Source organism: Lagenorhynchus albirostris, chromosome 7, assembly GCF_949774975.1.
Source record: "Lagenorhynchus albirostris chromosome 7, mLagAlb1.1, whole genome shotgun sequence".
Taxonomy (NCBI): Eukaryota; Metazoa; Chordata; class Mammalia; order Artiodactyla; family Delphinidae; genus Lagenorhynchus; species Lagenorhynchus albirostris.
In genome coordinates this window covers 27,557,876-27,579,574 of record NC_083101.1, presented here as the reverse complement: position 1 = coordinate 27,579,574, position 21,699 = coordinate 27,557,876, and the positions used below count along the sequence as shown (strand labels likewise).

Genomic DNA, 21,699 nt, shown 5'->3' with positions numbered 1-21,699 from the left:
TCTCGATTTGATTGCTATCAACTTCAACTGGCCTACCCAACCGTGGCATGTTATCCAGTGAGAAATCTCTAGCACGAAACTTTGCAAACGACTTTTGACACGTTTGATCAGTCACAGCACCTTCTCCATACACTGCACAAATCTTTTTTTGCTCAGTTGCGTTTTTATCTTTCTTGAAATAATAAGGCATAATATGCTGAAAATGTTGCTCTTTTTCTTCCATCTTCAGTATTAAAATGACTACACAAAAATTCACCGGTTTTGATTTTTTTTTTTAAATGCACACTGATATGATAGCTGTCACAATATAGTCTAACAAAACTGTTTCGAATGAAGTTAAAGACAACTAAGCGCTAGTAGAGCCATCTTACGGAAAAAAGCTGCTCGAACCTTTTGGCCACCCCAATACCTACTGCTTATAAAAAAGGTTATTTAGTTTTGATTCTCATAAGTCTTAAAAAGAAAAATAGCAATTACCCAAATCCATGCACAGGATAATAACAAGTATTATAAAGCATTTCTCCTACCAAAATAAGTCTTGCTTTTCATCTAAATTTAACTGCAAGAAATGTAAGCTATAATCCATTATCTTTCTTGAGTTCTTTTTTTTTCCCTTGAGTTCTTTTTTTCCCTTTTTGTATTGTCTCATATTTCAACTGTATGTTCTTTGTACAAGCCTTGCTCAGTCTGCATGGTATTAGTGTTTTTAGCATGCTTTATGTTGATGACTTCTTACATTTAAGTGTTATAATTGACAAATCTGTTTAATAATAAATAATTCAAATAAAATTAAATGTTGCTATTTGTGGAGCGTGATTAGAAATCTTTAGAAAGATTCATTTCTTGATTTGTAATTTTAGTTTGTGAAACATGTGCAACATAGAATATTTGTTTTTCTTTTTGTTCCTGTTTATCTAGAAGTGGTACACCATCCCCTAAACGGACATCCATAGGCTCCAGGCCACCAGCAGTAAGAGGCAGCAGAGATCGTTTTACTGGGGAATCATATACAGTGCTGGGTAGGATAAACATAATAGTTCTTCGTTATCTCAGATTAAAGGCATCATAGTCACATTGGTGGACTTTACACTCAGTGGCGGAGTGGCTGCCTGTGTATTGAATGAATTGTTGCCAAAGTTTCTCCCTCTTGAAGCTTAATTACTTTGGTGGGTTTTCAAATTGTCTTTTTATTGATATATTTTAAATTCTGCTTCAGTTTACATAGTGCTCCACATTTATAACTCTTGAGGGGATAGTAAGGAAGAAAAGTTCTGAAGCCTTTTATATTCAGAAAAGTTAGCAGTAAATGTACAAGTCATTATAGCAGATACTCTGCATTTAGTGTCTGTGTGTTAGCATGATTTTTCTCCTGAATCAGATTTTTTGTGCCATTTTGTGGGACTAGATATAGGTAAAACTCTGTGACTCATAAGGAAGAGGTAAGAGTCAAATTTACCTTCTGATCTTTCGTAGGAGACACTGCTATTGAAAGTGGACAACATTACTGGGAGGTCAAGGCCCAGAAGGATTGTAAATCCTACAGCGTGGGAGTAGCATACAAGACTTTGGGGAAATTTGACCAATTAGGAAAGACAAACACTAGTTGGTGTATCCATGTCAACAACTGGCTACAAAACACATTTGCAGCAAAGCATAATAATAAAGTCAAAGCCTTGGATGTTACAGTTCCTGAAAGAATAGGTGTATTTTGTGATTTTGATGGGGGTAAGTTTACTGATTTTCTCCTAAGTTGTTTCGTCATCGTTGCTTGTGTTTCGGTACTTTTCATTAGTAATCATCTCTACAGAATTTCCATTAGTATTGTGGTAAGGGTATTTTGACCTTCTGGGATTTGATCACAAACATAATTTCAGCTCTGTAATTGACTGAAAGGGCACACGATGTCTGCTTGCAGGCCTGCAAAAGCACTCATCTATAATATACTAAGTAAGTTTGAAAAAGAGATGTTGCTAATTTTAGTCTTGAGCCTTAAAATTTCTCATGCCCGTTTTAATTTCTCCTTTACCTTGTTTTATTACTTGTTAAGAGTGGTAGAGTCAGATTTTTTGAGTTGGAATAGACCTTAGAAATTACCCAATCCATTTGCCACATAGTATAAAATCCTTATTACATTATATCTGCAAGTAGTTGCCAACTCCTATGCTGGAACTTTTCTGTGTGAAGCTAATTGTCTTAGAAGGCAGCCTGTTTCGCTGTACGATAACACTTGGTTAGAAGGTTTTTCTTAAATCAACTCACTTTGTCTTCTCAGTAACTTCTGAGACTGTTGCTCTTAAATTTTGACATCTGAAGAAATACAGAATTATGTTCCCTAATTCATACTTACCTTGCAGTAAGTCCCCTACATATGAATCTTCAAGTTGTGAACTCTCAAAGATGTGAATGTGCGTTCGCATGTCCAATCATGTAAGTTAGTTCAAGTGTCTAGTGTACATTGTCACGTGTATACGTCCTCTACAAGTGGTTGTGCTTTTGTGTACTCTACTGTACAGTACTATATAGGGTACAGTAGTACGGTATCTTTATTTCAAGCCCAGAATGTCAGGAAGCAAGCCTAAAAGCAGCGGTGATGTAGCTGGTACTACTAAGAAGAGCCAAGCGATAAGGATGGAAACAAAAGTGAAAATAATTGAGAGAGTGGAGCAAGGTGAAAAGATGGTAGACATCGCTCATTCTTATAACACGAATCGTTCAACCATCAGCACAATTCTAAAGAACAAGGACAAGATCGGACATATGAAGTCTGCTGTGCTGAAGATGTCAACAATAATATTGAAAAAGAATGGAAAAGTGATGGAGGAGATGGAGAAACTTCTCAGTGTGCGGTTGCAGGATCAACATCAGCGCTGAGTCCTGCTCAGCTTAATGCTGATTCAAGAGAAAGCTAAAAGCCTTTATGAAGACTTGAAGAAGAAACGTGGCGAAGAATCAGAGGGCACACCTTTTAATGCCAGCCATGGCTGGTTTCATCGGTTCAAGGCTAGAGCCAACCTTCAAAACGTAGAAGAAAGTGGCGAGGCAGCAAGTGCAGATATGATAGCTGCTTGGGAATTTCCTGAAACGCTTCGAGAAATTATTGATGAAAGCACATATTTACCCAAGCAGGTTTTTAATGTGGATGAGACAGAACTGTACTGGAAGAGGATGCCAGACTGAAGTTACATCAGTAAGGAGGAAAAGCTGATGTCAGGCTATAAAGCAGCAAAGAATAGGCTAACTCTGTTGTTTGGTGGCAGTGCTTCCGGCGATATGCAGCTGAAGCCTCTCTTAGTTTAATCACTGAGAGAACCCAAGAACGCTTAAACACACAGCCAAGGGCTCTCTCTTCCTGTTTTGTGGAAGAGTAATAACCCCAAGCCTGAGTTACACAGACCATTTTCCAGGACTGGTTTTCCCACCACTTTATCCCGGAGGTAGAGAAATATTGCTTGGCAAAGGACATCCCATTCAACATTCTTTTGCTGCTTGAGGGTGCTCTGGGCCGCTCCCTATTCATGGACAACTTTCATCCCAACCTCAAAGTAGTGCATCTGCCACCAAATACTATGTTGCTCATCCAACCTATGGACCAGGGAGTTATACCAACTTTTAAGAAATATTATTTACATCACACTTTCCATCAGGCAGTAAAGTTAAGTGACGGATCAGGAACAACCTTGCAGCAATTTTGGAAGGACTGTAACATCTACAAGGTCATAAAAAATACGGACTTTGCTTGGCGTGAGGTTATGGCCGTCGCCATGAATGAGGTTTGGAAGAACCTTTGCCCACGGTTTGTTCATGATTTTCGTGGATTTGAGAAGGTGGATGAGGAGTCCAAAGAGGTCTTCAGCAACTTAGTGACCCTCAGCGAGTAGCTGGCGCTAGATCTGCAAGAGGACGACTTCAATGAATTCCTTGCTGTGCAACACAAGAAGCTTACTAATGAAGACTTGATTGAACTGGAGGCCCAGAGAAAGGACAACGAGAAAAGAGGAGGAAGAAGTAACCGAAAAACTGAAGAGATTCATGACGCAGGAAATGGCAAGGGGATTTTCTTTATTTGAGGAGGCACTGTTAGTTTTGGAGGCACAGGACCGGAACGTAGAACGGTATACAAAGGTTGCAGCAGAATTCAGAATGCAGTCCAGTGCTACCGTGTCATCTATAATGAGAAAAAAAGAGTTACTACCCAGACATCACTGGATCGTTTTTTCACGAGGGTAGATAGAATTAAATCAAGCAAGGAACCAGAACCTCTGCCATCAACATCAGGCCTGAGTGGAATTGCGGCTTGCCCTCCGTCTCCTGTTGCTGACGATCCTTCAGCTCTGTCATCTCCCACCTCCTCTCCCTCTTCCAGTCAGTAACACTTCTTGCCTGTTCACTTGATGCCAGCCCCTGTATGCCAGCTGTTGTATTGTACAACTGTACGTTTCAAGGTACTGTACTGTAAGATTTTAAATGTTTTCTTTTGTGTTTGTTTTTTATGTATTATTTGTGTGAAAAGTATTATAAACCTGTTACAGTACAGTATTATATAGCCAATTGTGTTAGTTTGGTACCTAGGCTAATTTTGTTGGACTTAGGAACAAATTGGACTTACGGACACGCTCACAGGATGGAACTCATTCATATGTAAGGGACTTACTGTATAATCCTTATTTGTTTAAAAACTACTAACATTGCTTCTCTTGCCCTCTTTTTCCAGACTGTACATTCCCTATACCATTAACTGTTCCTTTTATAATTTAATTTTTCCAAACCCTTATTATCTCCTGTGGTTGTATGCTATGTCTATATATTTTAAAGATTGGTTCTCAAAGTAGAACACACAACTTCTGACCTTAATAGGTTAGTGATTTGGCCGCATAATTTCTAGTAATATGACTTACCAGCACTGTAGATCAATATTGAGCTTGTAGCCAGCTAATCCACTAGATCTTTTTCCATGCAGTTCTGTCAGATTATCTTTTTTTCTCTGATATTGTCAGTGTTGGGGTGTTTTTTTGTTGTTTATAACTCAAATGAAGAATATTATATTTGTCCTTAAGTTTCATCTTAATAGATTTGGCCAATCTTTCCCTCCTGTTAAGATCATCTAAAAATTAACTTGGTGGGGTTATTTTTTGCAAAATTTCTTTAAGCTTTTTGAGTTAGGTATTTGATAAGTATCTTCTCTACTGTCATCTAAATATTTATAAAACTTTTGAAGATGAGGTACTGTTGAACTAGGGAACAAAAGTAATTCCCTAAATGCTTCTCTCCAAGTTGACACTTAGAGCTAATAAAACCAAATTTTACCATTTTAGTTAACATTGTGTCCAGATGATTCCATGAGGCATCAACCTGGTTACTCAAACAAAAAAGTAAACAAATTGATTTTGGTTTATTTTTAGTGATAGTGGTGACATGTCAGTTTTGCTGCATCTTTTTTATTTAGTCCTTTTGAATCAGATAAATATTTTCCTCAGGATAACTAGTAAATTTATTGGCGTACATTTTTTTTTTCTTTTTCAGCTACCAAGATAGCATTTGCTTATCTTCTCTTTTCCCATACTTGGTGGTTCCTTAAAGATAGTAGTAAGAAGTATAATTGTTAACCTAGAGCATAGGGTATAGGAAGAAATTGTAATGTAGGATGGGATCAGATTCTGAGGGCCTTGAAAAATAATAATAGGCTAGTCTTTTTTTTAGTAGTTGGTGGGGGGGCTTCTGTTCATTTTAGAAAACTGTAGTCATATGATTGTAATATAGTTTTAGAAATATTAGAGAGTAAATGGTTGAATGTAGAAGAGACTGCAAACATTGATAGGGGAAGACTTTTCAAGGAGGTGGTCTTTATATAGACAGGACCATGTCTGTTTTGTTAAGTATTATGTTCTTATTGCCTGGCAAGTGCTTCACATAGTGAGCCCTTAATAAGTATTTGTTGAGTGATCAGTGGTAAGAGGGATCTGAGCAGTGAGGAATCAAGAAGAATGAATTTGATGGTGTGAAAGTAGAATTCATAGGACTTGATAACTAAATATGGATTGGAGGGAGAGACAAAGAAGAACTGAAGATGACTGAGGTTCCGTCCAGTGTGATCAACAGGGTGATGGTATCATCAACAGGATAGGGAGCATAGAGTCCTGGGGAAAGATGAGATGCCAGCAGGACAGCCATGTGGCATTATTTAGCTGAAGCTAAATATTAGAAATGGCATCACGAATGGCCAGTGAATATTGCACAGAACAATTAAGCATTATTGCTCTGCTGTGTACTAACTTTGTGACCATATATAGGTTGCTTGATATTTTGAGGTAATGTGTATAAATCACCCAGTTCTTTAATAGTAGGCATAAATGTTAGTTTCTTTTCTCTTCTTCTCTGTTTAATGGCAGCAGTGGGAGCATTGTAGAGAGAAAGAGCCTGGACAAGCATCTACACTTATTTTTTTTTAATTAACATATGACTATTTTGATAGCATCACTAAGAGTTCCCACTAATAGAAATAGTTGTCCATATTACATGTTGGGTATGGATTTAAGCCCCTTTTGCATATTGTTCTCACTTAATCCTTACAACTATCCTAAAAGGTTAGAATTATTAATCTCATGTAACAGATGAGGAAACTGAGGCTCAGAGAGGTTAAGTGAGAAGCATCTAGAAAGATGGGTTTGAAAGAGCAATGAGGTGATCTGTTTCCTCCCTGGGAGTCTAACCACTGTTGATACCCCTGTTTCTGGCTTTAAGCATCTACATTTAGAATAGGAGAAAAAGAGACAGAAGATATCCTCAGGATTAGGAAACAAACCAAGAGAATAGTCATGAGAGAAGAGTTTGAAGAAGTGATAACAGTTGTGAGGATGCCATCAGGTTGGACAGTTAGGTGGTCAGAAAGAGTGATTTAGTTGCATGATCATTGTTGAAAGATGGACTGTGAGGAGATTTTAAGAATTAACAAAGTTGAAGCGGTGATAACTATACCATGATTTCAGAAACTCAGGTATAAGCATGGCTTCAAGTAGTTAGAAGACAAAGTTTCATAGAGTAAACCTTAAATGGTGATAGGATTTGGGTGGAAAGGCTGATTATATAATAAAAATGAAGAAGAAATAACCATGGCTTTTACTGGGCTAAGGAAGCCATTTGTTAAATAATGATAAAATAAATAGTCTATAGTTGAGTAAGTAGAATAGTGCCAGATTATGCAAGCACTATGGAGATCTTGAAAACCAGGGAAAGAAAACTGGATTTGGGCTTTTTCTTAAGCATGTTTACTACTGATTGCAAGTGAGAATTACTAAGTCCAGTCCTCATAGTGACAAAAAAATTAATGCCAAAATGTGCATTTGGTTATTACTTTTTATGCATGATTTTATGTTAGACTTAATTAGATATTATTATTTTTTTCAATAATAAATCAGACTTTTTTTTCTCCTTCCTTTTAGGTCAACTTTCTTTCTATGATGCAAACTCAAAACAGTTGTTGTATTCCTTTAAGACAAAATTTACTCAGCCAGTACTACCTGGTTTCATGGTTAGTACGTAATTTATATTTTATTTGGTTCGGCAACTTTAAGGAGAACAATCTATGCTGTATATTTGGGGAAGCACAATACCTTATTTTTTCTTTATATTCCTCTCCCTTTCCCCAGTCCACCTCTCCCAAATCTGTGTTTGTCTGTATATTTTTGGTATATTTTATTGAAATAAGTGTTAAGACACAAAAGTCTGCAAACCATAAGCGTGTAGTTTGATCAATATTCATAGGACCGCACTCATTTTTGTAACCAGCATCTAGGTCAAAAAATGCAGCATTGTGCCCATTTCCAGCCCCTAATGGCCCTCCTCCAAAGTGGTTACTGTCTTGAGTTTTAGTACCATAAATTCATTTGCCTTCTTTTCAACTTTGTATAAATGGAATCATACAGTATCTTTTTGGCTCAATATTATGTTTCTGAGATTTATCCATGTTTTTCTATGTGGTGGTAGTTCACATAGTTTTCTATTGTATGTATATGTATAGTTTTCCATTATATGACTATATCATAATTTATTTACCCATTCTAATTTAGTTGGATACTTGGGTGGTTTCCCATTGGAGACATTTACAAATAGAACTTCTATAAATATTCTTGTTAATGTTTTTTGGTAGATATGTATATGTATTTCCAATGGGTATATAATTAGGATTGAGGTTACTAGATCATATGGTATGTGTGTAACCAACTGTAGTAGAGTTTTCCAAAGACGTTGGTTATACTAATTTACCAGCAGCAATATATGAGAGTTTGAATTCCTCCACATCTTTATCAACACTTGATACTGTTTTTTTAAAAATTTTTATCCTTCTAATGGGTATGATATATTACATTGTGGTTTTCATGTGCATTTCCTTGGTGATTAGTGCTGTTGAACACCTTTTAATATGTTTATTGACTGTTTGGATATATTCTTTTGTGAAATGCTTGCTCAAGTCTTTTGCCTGTATTTCTGTTGGATTTTCTTCGTCTTTCTTATTGATTGTTTTGGAGTTATTTCTATAGTCTGGGTCTTTTGCCGGATATATGTATTGCAGTTATCTTTTCCACTCTGGCTTTCCTTTCCCCTCTCTTATTGGTGTCTTTTGGTGAACAAAAGTTGTTAATTTTAATGTTGCTCAGTTTATCAGTTTTTTCATTTATGGTTAGCACTTTTTGTGTTCAGTCTAAAAAATTTTTATTCACTCCCAACGTCATGAAAATACTGTGTTTTCTTCTAAAAGCAAAATTTTCCTTATACATTTAGACATAGACTGCATTTACAATACAAGTACAATATAGAAATGATATGTTTGGTATGATGTTAGGGTTGAAATATGTTCTTTAATTCCATATGGATAGCTGCTTATTCCAGGACCATTTACTGAGATCATCCTTTTTCCACTGCAGTACAATCTTTGTAAAATATTAGATGACTATCTATGTGTGGTAGACTGAATATATGTATGTCTATATACACGTGTATAATTTCAGGACTACTCAATTTGAGAAAAAGTCATGATTCTCCACACAAAATGAAACTTGGTTTTGAATTTATATTTTTATTAAGGAAATATTACTGCTTCTCCTAATTCCTTTATCTGTTGCATTTCCCTATAAGATTAGGCCACTGTGGGGAGTTCTGCAATCCAGTTAAGATCATCATTATTCTGGCTAGAACTTTCCTTAATTTGGGGGCTGCTTCTACAGATCAGGATGGTGTATTTCCATTGCAGACTTGGTGGAATGTTTATATGTGTGTTCTTCGACAATCACCCCCAACTGTAACTCCTAAACTGTAAGGATAAAAGTATTCAGGTTATATGTGGGTTTAAAATACAGTACTTTTAAATCTCACAATTGATAATGATTATTTACCCTAGATACCATAAAGTCATAAAATAAGTTTAAAAGAATGCTAATAATGAAGACTCCTAGATTTCCCTTAAAAAGTAAAAATGATTAGTGAATAAAGTTATTGTTTGTAGTACCATACTTAGGAATATTGGAAAGGTTATTTTCTTTTTAACCTCTGCATATGATTTGTTTTTGGCTGTTTTTCCAAATTGGTCACTCAAGGACAGTATTTTTACCATGTAGAATTCAAAGTTATTTTTCCCCTAAGTCTCAGATATGCTTTTTTTTTTTTTTTTTTTTTTTTTTGCGGTATGTGGGCCTCTCACTGTTGTGGCCTCTCCCGTTGCGGAGCACAGGTTCCGGATGTGCAGGCTTAGCGGCCATGGCTCACGGGCCCAGCCACTCCGCGGCATGTGGGATCTTCCCGGACCGGGGCACGAACCCGTGTCCCCTGCATCGGCAGGCGGACTCTCAACCACTGCGCCACCAGGGAAGCCCTCAGATATGCTTTTTAAAAGGGTAGATTTCATGTTTAATTTGAGTCTATCTCAGGAAAGTAGGTAGTGAGTTTATTCATTGTTTTTTCATTCCAAATGATGAAACTATAATTACATTAGTGAATGTCATGCTTTTTTCATGTGCTTATTTGCCATTTGTATGTACTTCTTTGGTGAAGTATCTTAAAATATTTTGCTCATTTTTTACAATTGGGTTACTTGTTTTCTTATTATTGAGTTTTAAGATATCTATATATTCTGGATAAATCCTTTATCAGATAAATGTTTTGCAAATATTTTCTCCCAGTCTCTGATTTTTTTCCATTTTCTTGACATTTCAAAGAGAAGTTTTTCATTTTGATTAAGTCTAGTTTATCGATTTTTTTTCTTTTATGGCTCATGCTTTGCCCAACTCAAGGCCACAAAGATATTTTCTTTTGTTTTCTCCTTGTAGTTTTATAATTTTAGGTTTTACATTTAGGTCTGGGATCCATTTTGAGTTAACTTTTATATATGGTATAGAGCATGGTTTGAGATCTATTTTTTTTTAACATCTTTATTGGAGTATAATTGCTTTACGATGGTGTGTTAGTTTCTGCTTTATAACAAAGTGAATCAGCTATACATATACATATATCCCCATATCTCCTCCCTCTTGTGTCTCCCTCCCACCCTCCCTATCCCTTTTTGCATATGAATGTCCACATGTTCCAGTGCCACTTACTGAAAAAGACTAAGCTTTCTCCATTGATTTTCCCTTCCACCTTTGTGATAGATATTTTGAGTAAATATTTTTTAAAATCAAATAATTTTCAATAAAATAGTAGTTTTATAATCAGTTGCTTTTATATTTTTTAATTTATTTTTTATTGAAGTATAGTTGATTTACAATGTTGTATTAATTTCTGCTGTACAGCAAAATGAGTCAGGTATACACATATATACATTCCTTTTTGTTTTGGCCACACAGCTTGCGGGATCTTAGTTCACCAACCAGGGATTGAACCCAGGCCTCGGCAGTGAAAGTGCCTAATCCTAACCATTGGACTGTCAGGGAACTCCCCTATACATTCGTTTTTATATTATTTTCCATTATGGCTTATCCCAGGATACTGAATATAGTTCCCTGTGCTGTACAGTAGGATCTTGTTGTTTACCCATTCTATACATAATAGTTTGCATCTACTAACCCAAAACTCCCAGTCCATCCCTCCCCTACCCCGCCATCCCTCAGACATAAAGAACAGCAACCACAAGTCTGTTCTTTATGTCTGTGAGTCTGTTCCTGTTTCGTAGATAGGTTCATTTGTGCCATATTTTTTTTTGTTTTTTGGCTATGCCACGTGGCATGCGGGATCTTAGTTCCCCAACCAGGGATCGAACCCGTGCCCCCGGCATTGGAAGCACAGAGTCCTAACCACTGGACCGCCAGGGAAGTCCCATGTTTTTGTATTGTTTTTGTATTTTAAGAGTTATCATTACCTTCTGTCATTAATATTTTAGAATGTTAATTATATACTTATACATTTCACAGGTCAGGAAATTCTTTGTAACTATGCTGTAGTTACTTAGTAAATATTCAGTACTTTAGGATATAGTTGAAGTTGGGAATACTTAAAAAATTTCTAGACTCTCCCTCGATTTATGCTTATGTCTGCTACATAAATGGCAGTTGATGATAGCTTAACTGATTCATATTTTCACATTTTAATTCTCTTGACTGTATTCCAAATAAGTTATAGTTTACTGAATGACAGCTGCTCTGTTCACAAGTGAAGCAGTTTTATGTTTCATAAACTCATTCACATTTATAATAGAATATAGCAAGTGTATCTGGATATTGTCATTTGCATTTTCCTCTGACAACCTTAAAGAATTATAAAAGAGTTCTTATTGTTAACAAGCTAGGGAAGAAACTCATGGAATTACTCTGTTAACAGAGGGGTGTTAAATTCCTATAGTGTCAGGCCACACCTCGTTATCAAAATCTAAAGCAGTAATTGGGGTAAAGAAGTTGACTCTTTGTGCACTTCTCTTGGTTGTGAACATTAGCATCAATAATGATAATGTCTTTTGCCTAGATTAATCCAATTTAGTCTCTAAATTTCTACAGCCCTTACTTCCCTTTCTTGTGTGCAGCTCCAGTGGGTTCTGCTATCATAAAGACTTCCTTTGGTCTCTTGGAAAGTCTAAAAGACTTCTTTGGTTCTAGAAGACTCTTGAGTTAGCCTTTCCACTTCCCCTCAGTTCACATACAAAGGTTATCAGTTTGGAATTTGATAATGTTCACTTATGTGGCATTTTGCCTTTCAAATAGAAATATAAGGATCATTTAAGTTTTCATTTGATTTGAAATCTGACTGAAGCTTTGTTTTTGTCCTTTCTTAGGTTTGGTGCGGTGGACTTTCTTTGAATACTGGGATGCAGGTTCCAAGTGCTGTGAGAACACTTCAGAAAAGTGAAAATGGAATGACTGGTTCGGCTAGCAGCCTAAACAATATTACTCAGTAATGCCTATTCAGAATATGTTTACCTTCCCTCACCCCTTCTTGAATGGGTGGCCTTTTCTGTGCAGTTACTAATCACAGAAATTTTTGAGTGGTGGAAATCAGGTTTGCTACATTCTGCTTTAAGGTGTGGAATCTGTTAGCATCAAGCATCTAGTACGAAGCATTCACAGGAACCTGCTGAGCAATATCAGAGAAGCAAGCAGACATCGAGCAAGAAACTGGTGTTTTGAAGAGTAAATGGGAGAAAAAGGCAGTGTTTAAGTAGTTACATAGAAACTCATTTTTGTGTTTCTTGGATTACTTTGGTTCTTCTAATATGTTTAGTTACATATGGTAGCCCTAGGACCTGAGGGAAAAGCATTTAAATCTTGTCTTCTTTCCTCTGTACTGTCTCTTTTTTAATGTCATCACTACCTGTTATTTAGTTCTTACACTGAAGCTTGAAAACTATACAGTCCTCTGTGGTTTTCTAAAAATGGAAATAATTGGGGGTGCTAGAAAGGTTTTCTTACAATAGTTTATTTTTCCCCTTTTATAAACAAGCTGAGGTTTGCTAAATTATCCTCTTTTGTTTATTGACTGGATTGAATATCATTTTCTCTTTTCCAAATATTGTGATATTTCTCTTATGGTTATAACTCAAAAAAGAAAGTGGATAGGAAGTTTCTAGACAAAATAGCTTAAAATCACCCAAATTTCAGTTTTTTACCTGCTGCAAAGGGATATTCTTTATATGTTACCCTGTTTAATCAGACTTTTCTTTCCATCGTTTTGGATGATGGGTAAGATTTTTTAATGCTTTATATTTTCTGATTTTTTGTCTAGTTTAATACTACCTTCAGTAGTTACCTTTGGTAAATTCCCACTTGAATTTGGTAATAACTGATTTTTAACATTTCTAGGAAGATGAAAGTTTATTAAAGCTGTATAGTAAGTAGAGAAAGCTACCTATTCAAGCTTTATCTACGAGGAATAGGTTATAAAGGGAGGTGCCTAAAACTATTCTTTACTGAAGTCATTTAAATCTGCTTTTTAATAGGATGGAATGGTTTAAACAACTGTTTTGAAAAACTACAAATCTCTGACATATTTGGCACATGAGTTTTTCAGATATAACTATTCAGAGGTGGTTTTTCTCTCAATCTTTTTGCTACATGCATTTGCTTTCTAAAGGGTTGTAATTCTTCCAAAAATCAACATAGAGTAATCTTTACCAAACTTAGGAAAAATGTGTTAAACAATGTGTTAAACATGGTTATTGAGAAGAGTATTTATATTTTTAAAGTTGATTAAAATTTGTAACAAGTCCTTTGAGCCAAACTGAAAGTTGTAATTACAGTATTTAAGAATCCATTGAGCATTTTAAAGAGGTCTGGATTTGTATATTCCTTAATTTTTGAAACTTTTACTTTCTCATGTTGACTTTCTTTCGTTCACATTTTAAGTATATTGTGTTGTGACAACCTCCCTAGAAGTGACCATTGCTGCTTATTACATTTGAATTGCTTTCTACAGAAAGCCCTGTGGAATAGGAACAGCTCATTCTCTCTCATAGTTTACTGATAGGGTGTTTTGTTCATTGTAAAACAAATCTAAATAAGGAATTTCATTTGAACTGGGTATTATTTTTTCAGAGGACATTCATATCTATACCATTGTCTCATGACATATTTTAAAGACTATAATGAAGTTTAGAGAATGACATTGTCAGTAGATACCCTTTTGATTCTCCAAATAAATATAATTTTGGTCTTTGTTTCTCCTAGAGATTTTGAAAGAAATTTTTGGATGTCCCTACAGCAGGGTCGTTCTAGGACCTAAGGAAACAGGAAGTTATAATTCTTTTTCGTAGAGTTAAACCTGAAAACAGTAAGTTAGTGGTGGAGCTTTATGTGAACTGCTTTCTGTGAACAGTTACGTATATTTTAACAAAATGACACAGAAAAAGCCAGAAGTTCTTGTATTAAAAACTTTCACTGTTACGTCTATATAATTGTATCCTCTCTTTAATTTTAAGTGCCTTCTTCCTCTAAGCATGCTCTTGCTCCATTCCCCATGCAGTGTCAACTGATATTTAAACCAGAGACCATTATGTTATACTGGTAAGGGGCTTCTACTGCAGGGGCATAAGGAAAAGGAAATATTAATCAGGGGCCTGGAGGAATGCATATTATTCTTCCTGTGCATGTGTCATCATTTGAAACCCTTCATATAAAGTTTTCTAATATTCATTTGGAAAATTCATTTGAAGTAATACTGTTATACCTCAGAATAAGAATCTGAGGTTTTCCTTTTACTGTGCTTCTTCTTAAAAGTCTCTAAAAAAAAAGAACAAAATGTGTGGGGTTTTAGCTTAGTTGATTTACGTTTATTTGTGTTAAGTTAAACTGGAGGAAGTTTGCCACCCTTATTTTCAAACTAGAAAATAGTCTAACTGTAGTGCCTATTTACATAGTCTCAAATTAAGGTAACTATTAACTTGACACACAGTATATAACATTCTCTTTGACATTTGAATTAAAAAATATTGAGATTTTTTTGCGCTCAATTGAAGACATTATGGAAAGTTGGTATAGCTTTTCAAATATTCTTTTTTTTTTTTTTTTTTTTACTCTTCGTTTTGACAGGTCAAACATGATTGATTTCTGTAAAAGAATGCATGAGAGGTTGACGGTAATGTATGTTATCACAGGTGTAAAAAAAATTGTTTTATAAAAAACATACATTTAGTATTGCCTTTCTCTTTTAGCAGTTGAATCCCAAAGCAGTCTTAGTAAACTGGATGAAGAAATGAAGGAATTGCCTTAAGCACTTTAGAAAAAGAATTCTTTTACAATTCATTTTGACTCTTCGGACTGACTGTCACATACATCTTTAACTTTTCTTAAATATGTATATACCAAGCATTTACTAACTGAATATACATACACATTTAATATACAGTAATTCTTTGAATGTTCCAGGTGTAGGTAAACAAATTGAAAGTATTAAAGGCGTGCCTGTCTGTACATGGCTTTAACTGATGGCACCTGTACCATTTTGACAAACCATGAACTGCTGCTGTACAGCTAGACTTGACCGAATTTGTTCTGCAATCATTTTTTCCCCATGTTTTCATCTAAAGAGACATACTGGCTTGGCTTTATTTGCTCATTTATGAAATTAAGGTGTGTACAGTATCGTGTATAATTTAAATTTTTGAGACTGATCCTTGGTGGTATAAAGAATAAATAATTTGTAATGAAATCTTTTAATTAGGCTAAGATACTCTATTCCATGACTTACCTAGAATGATTAGTTTTTTTATATATACTTTTCCCATAAAATTATTAAGTTACTTAGATAGTGTCTTTTGGAAACATGGGAAAAAATTGGAAAAGGATATCTATGGAAAATGATTGTTTCAGAGTATTAATTTTAAAGAGACAGTGTAGACTTCTATAAAATATGTGAATCTAGGCTAAATAAACTACAGACTATATGTAAAAATCATCATGATAATTCTTTTTAAAAAACCCCATATTTGTAAGGTCAGTGTTCATTCATTGGCTAATTCATACAACAAATATTTAAGTGTCTGGGATATGACAGTCATACTTTGTATTTGGATTTCCCAAATTAGTGAAGTGTGATTTTCTGTGCGTATAGTAGTTTTGCTGCTTTTGCGTGGTAAGACATAGTTTGCATCTTAAAAACAATGTTTTTGCTAATAAGTCAGAAATTTTAAAAAGTAAATGTTAGAGTTTGTAAAAAAAATTCTTATTAACTGCATATAAAATGGTTCACTTATATGTAGTCACATAAAATGTGTCTGGAGAATTTTCTTCCTTGATTTTATTTTTACACCGGATATATTCTCTTAGGGAAGTGTATGGTCAGCATAAATTTACTCAACATCCAAATAACCATAAAGTTATTTGTTATTTTTAATTTACATTTCATAATGCCAGTACTAGAGCACTTATAAGAGATCATGAATGTTTCCTTAATCATTGCAGAAAGATTATCTCATATTCAGCATAGTTTTAGTTTTGTGCATATCTTACAGTATTCATATTATGCAAATATTTGTGATCTTGATATGTCACATATGATAGCTTTGTTACCTGGAATATTTGATTAATGTAAATACTTTACGTTTTTTGAGTAATTTGGAGGTTAAGTGGATTATATTTGGTATATGTTTTTGTTGAAAAGATATTGTTGGGTATGCCATATAAAGGTTAGTATTGGCTTATAAATATTCAATAGATATCAGAGATTGTCATAGTACTTTTTTCCCCAGACTACTCACTTATTAAATTAAAACAGTATTTGTTAGTTCTGGGTCAATATAAGGTCCTGACTTTTGATTTGTAATCATTTGAGCTATGTTAAATTGATATATTTTCTTTCTTTTTTTTTTTTTTTTTGATATATTTTCTTAATGTTACCCGTTCAATGTAAGTTGGTCCTTGGGAAGGGACATATAGAGGATTTCACAGTATGTAGGACAGCAGGTAGGTGAATGTGTTTGCTTTGGCTTGGAGCTTCTTAAGTTTGGGCCAGTTTTAAAATAAGTCAAATTGTAAGTGATTGGTAAAAGGCATTTTTATTAGTATTGGAACTTTTTGGAGAGTCTAAGGGTTATGAAAATGCTTTTTTTTTTTAAACATTTCCAGTATCTCTAAGGTACCAAAGCATTGAGTCTAATTTACCTTTTAAGGAAGACTCTTTAAAATCAAATTTATAACTAATTCATACTGTAAGATAATAGTAGCTAAAGTTGGAGTAATTTATATTAAAAACCATTAGTCTAAATTTTCTGGATGTAACAAAAAATATTTTGGCTTAATTTCTTTTAAAGTATTTAAAATGAATCACCTTAGCTCTACCATATACTAGATCTGTTATCTCTACCTAAATCATTTATCATCTTTGGGCTTCCATTGCCTTACATAAAATATTGTAACTTGTTCAGCCTACCTCACAGGGCTGTTGTGAGGAATAAAATGAAATGGAGTGTGTGAAATTGCTTCAACAACAGTAAAATGCTATGTAAATGTAAGGTATTACTTTCAGTTAATAATGGACTTAAGTGTTTGGATACCTCTAGATGCCATTTACTTTGACAAAGCATGTGTTTAAAGTGGTATCACCAGGACATGAAACATGATTTTTTTTAAAAAGAAGAAAGCCTAATTAAAATATCCTTTAGCATTTTTAGTTTATGCATGACTTGTGGCCTTTTTGTATTTTCTCATCAAGCCTGTTACTCTATTAAGACTTACAGAACTGTAAAAATGTTCCCACAGCATTAAAGTGTGTCAGAGTAGAATAGTAGCATAAATAAATGATTTAAGCTATGTTTCCATCCCGGCATTTGCACTTTCAATTTATGACTGCTCAGTGCCACATGCAAAGACTGAATTTGGCCTAAATAATTCTTTCCAAAACAACAGTTTTGGAATGGTTCAGCAGTTTGCTGTCATCAGATAAATGATATAAGGTGAATATGCCCACTTAAAACATTTGACAACTTTTGTTGCATTGTCATTTTTTTAAAACATGATGAGGCATTTCAAAACTGTCAAACTGGATATCATTTAGTATCTCTCCTAACCTACTTGTTTTGCTTTGAATTGGATTAAATGGTTTAGAGGTTGTCTTGATCCACAGATTGTTTGGTGTTTCTATCATCTGGACATGGTTTTGCTATGCAGTTCTGATAATAAAAATTCTAATTCCTCAGGTTTAACCTTTAAGTTAAGGATGACGAACATTAATGGACTACTTATAATTAAGCAGTACGCAGTGCTGCAAACTAGTGTTTTATAATAAGCATTTTGCCTCATTTTCCTTGGAAACAAGACAAAGCTTTTAAAATGTTTTTTTAAACTTTAAAATAGAGTATTCAAAGTGGAGTAACTTGTATGTTGAAATGATTGTATGTTGTGTATAGAATGACCAAGTTAAGTTCTTTAAAAAGCACCTGGAATATCTCATCTAAAAATTAAACTTTTTTTCCTGCTATCTTTTGCTTCAGTGCTTGCATTTTTATCCACTCTCATTAGATATCTACAATGTGCTGTTGAGCATGAGAAGATAATCTTTTGACCCCAAAGATTTTTATTTTAGAGTAGTGCTGTTCAACACAATTGTATGCAATGATGGAAGGTTCTGTATCTGGGCTGTCCAACACAGTAGCCACTAGGCATAGGCAGCTGTTGAGCACTTTCCATGTATGTGGCTAGTTCAGCTAAGGAACTAAAATTTTTATTGTAATTTAAATGTAAAGAGCCACATCTTGCTAATAGCTGCTGTTTGGTACAGTGCAGCTATAGATGGAAGATGAGACATGCTATAAGTAACTATAACATAAACCAGGAACTTAGTTTCTGTCTTTGGAGCTTGTCACATCTTGCATTACATTTTGGTAGATGGTAGCTAGGAGAGAACCAGAACCTAAGATTTTTTTTAAATTTATATTCTAACTTGAAACCAGTTTAGGAGAAAAAAGAAAACCAATCTATGACCAGATGAGGCTGGATCTCCTGCAACTAAGATCATTTTCACCAAGAGAAGAATGAAGAGATACTGGATAGTCTTGAGTCACAGGGAGAGGAATGTGACAAAAGATATTGAGAAGCCAGTACCCTCATATAGAAGATGGAGTGTGTGAATGGGTGCAACATTTCTGGAGAACAATTAAGTAATATCAAGGTATTAAATATACATACCTTTGAAAAGTTTAATTCCATTTCTAGGTATTTCTCTTACATATATACTCACAAATAAGTACTCATTGCAGCATTTTGATAGCAAAATACAAACAACCTAATTGTTAACTGAACAATGGGCTTACCAAGATTCTGAAGGCTCCCCTTTTCTAAGTTGCTACACAAGTTGTTATATACTTGTCTACATACATTCTGCATGCCTCCCTCCCAAAATGTTATAAATATGTAGACCATTATGGGGATTGGCTTCCTCAATTAGAGAACATTTTCTTTGGTATACCAGTCCTACTGTGCCTCACTGGATCTCGGGTGAGAGCTCAGGAAATTTTGTGCCTTCTACTTTTCTGTCCAAGTGTTTCCATTACTACACCTCATTTTACATTTATACTCCGTGGTACTAGTAGTATGTTTATGCCCATTTTGCACAAGGTCATGGGATTAGATCGTGATGCTTTCAGGCAACCCTACACAGCTGATACAGAATATACTATTAATGGAAGGGTTTTCATGATACTATGAAATAGAAAAAGCAAGTCCAACAGTATATATAGCATGATACCATGGGGGGTGGTGTATACTTCGACTTGGGCAAGAGGGGTTCCCTGCCATGATCCTCACTCTCTGGCTGTGCCTCTCTATGGAATGAAAAAGTGAAGGAGCTAAGAAATCACGCCCACTTGCAGTCTGTGTTCCTGGCTATGAGCCAGATAACTAGGACCCCATAATTCCCTGTCCCACCAGCCCAAAGCTTGCTTACACAGCACATGCAGGCCTCTTCCCCAAATCCATCCTGCACTGCACTACAGGTGTATACCCCTAGACTCAAGGGGAGGCAGTTTGGGAGGAGTGTGGATGGGGCTTGGATGTGCAGACTGGGGTGTCCACCTTCATGCTTACCAGGACCCTTGTGGCAAGCTGTAACTAGACGTTAAAAGGAAAAAGACCCAGGGACTTGTGGGGAGAACAGGCCAAACTGGTTCTCGTGTTATCACCTTCCAGCACATGTCTGAGAATTCGGTTTTGAACCTAGATTTCTGTCCCTTGAGAAGAAATATTTGTCAAGATAGAAGTGTGTGTATGTATATATGTATGTGTATATGATTGACTCTTACCTATTTAGACACTTAAAATATATGTCAAGTTGGGCCTCCATTTCTGCTCTTGCCCCGGGCCCCACAGTGTTAGGGTGGGCCAGGATGTGTATGTGCTTCAGCATCTGAATAATTTTTAAAAGATGGATGTTTGCTTATACTAGAGGCTGTTTTTACCAATCCTTGTACCCCTTCTCCAACTGGACTGGCTAACCAGGTTAAAGCATACTGACTAGGATTCACAGTGAGTTGAAGGCTCACAGCTGGGCTCCCCCTTGTATGCTGGAGAAGTACTGCTCCCACCAGTTGCATGGTATGTATACCTCTAGTTAGCTGTTTGTTCCCAAACTTGTTATGCCAGTGGCATTGTTGTAATTATATAATTTAAATATTACGTAAACCAATGAAATTCAAGTGGAGGGAACTTTAGCGAGGAAGAGCAAGTGGCTGACAAGTTAGTTGTGTCCAAGATAATTGTAAATTACAGAGGATTGCAAAAAAGAAAAATCCACATCTAGGACTCTGAGTTGAGATTTCCTTCACTTGTATCTGTAAGTTCCTGGTCCACTTTAAAGAAACATACCAGAAACTACAGGTGATCTATTATGACTGTGGCTTATGTAAGAAAAACTAATCAGTTGATCCACACTTAAAAAGGCCATAGTTCAAATCAAAAGATTGGCTAATGTTGGGAATTCCCTGGCTGTCCAGTGGTGAGGGCTCTGTGCTTCCACTGCAGGGGGTACAGGTTCGATCCCTAGTCAGGGAACTAAGATCTCGCATGACACGCAGTGCAGCCAAAAAAAAAAAAAAAAAAAAAAAAAAAAGATTGGCTAATGTAATCCTCTGCTATTACTGCATTTTTTAAAGCTGTACATGGAATAAGATTTGTTATGCCCTTTATGAACCTGATAATTTTTCCCTTTTCTTGTTATCATGACAATTTTCAAACATACAGAAGAGTAGAGAGGCTATTTATAATGAACACCTTTATGCTCATCACCTAGATTTATCAGTTAACATTTTGCCATGTTTGTGTCATTTTTTTGTTTTAAAAAGTTTCACTCATAAGTAGTACTGTAATATGCATCAATGATGACTTTTTCTTTTAAACACAGCCACATTCCATTAACATTCTTAGCAAAATTAATATTGTCTAATGGCCCAGCCCATATTAAAATTTCAGCTGTCTCAAAAATATCTTTTTATGGTTGCTTTTTTCAAATCAGGATCCAGACAAGGTCCATGCCTTGCATTTGGTTATGTCTCTTAAGTCTCTGATTTTGTATTAGTTCCCTCACCACCTTTTAAATGCCATTGATAAAGAAACTGGGGCATCTGTCTTGTAGAATGTCCCACATTCTGATCTATTCTCTATAGCCTTTGTTAAATCTAGAGTTATGGTTAAATGCAGGTTCCATTTTTTTTTTTTTTTTTTTTTTTGTGAGGTATGCGGGCCTCTCACTGTTGTGGCCTTTCCCGTTGCGGAGCACAGGCTCCGGACGCGCAGGCTCAGC

At 35.4% G+C, this 21,699-nt stretch overlaps 1 protein-coding gene across 2 annotated transcripts in view; it reads left to right on the top strand.

Annotated features, from left to right (window-relative positions):
- The window catches only part of FSD1L (fibronectin type III and SPRY domain containing 1 like), a 70,285-nt gene extending 51,901 nt beyond the window's left edge, over window positions 1–18,384 (top strand). The window contains exons 11-15 of one of the 2 annotated variants that reach the window (XM_060154703.1): window positions 919–1,019; window positions 1,474–1,725; window positions 7,437–7,525; window positions 12,251–12,369; window positions 14,139–18,384. In XM_060154703.1, the coding sequence (XP_060010686.1) occupies window positions 919–1,019; window positions 1,474–1,725; window positions 7,437–7,525; window positions 12,251–12,369; window positions 14,139–14,193 (616 nt within the window). In that variant the 3' untranslated portion in view covers window positions 14,194–18,384. Of the gene's footprint in view, window positions 1–918; window positions 1,020–1,473; window positions 1,726–7,436; window positions 7,526–12,250 lie in introns of both variants that reach the window. The other variant, XM_060154704.1, reaches the window with a different exon arrangement.
- Window positions 18,385–21,699: the final 3,315 nt, after the last annotated feature.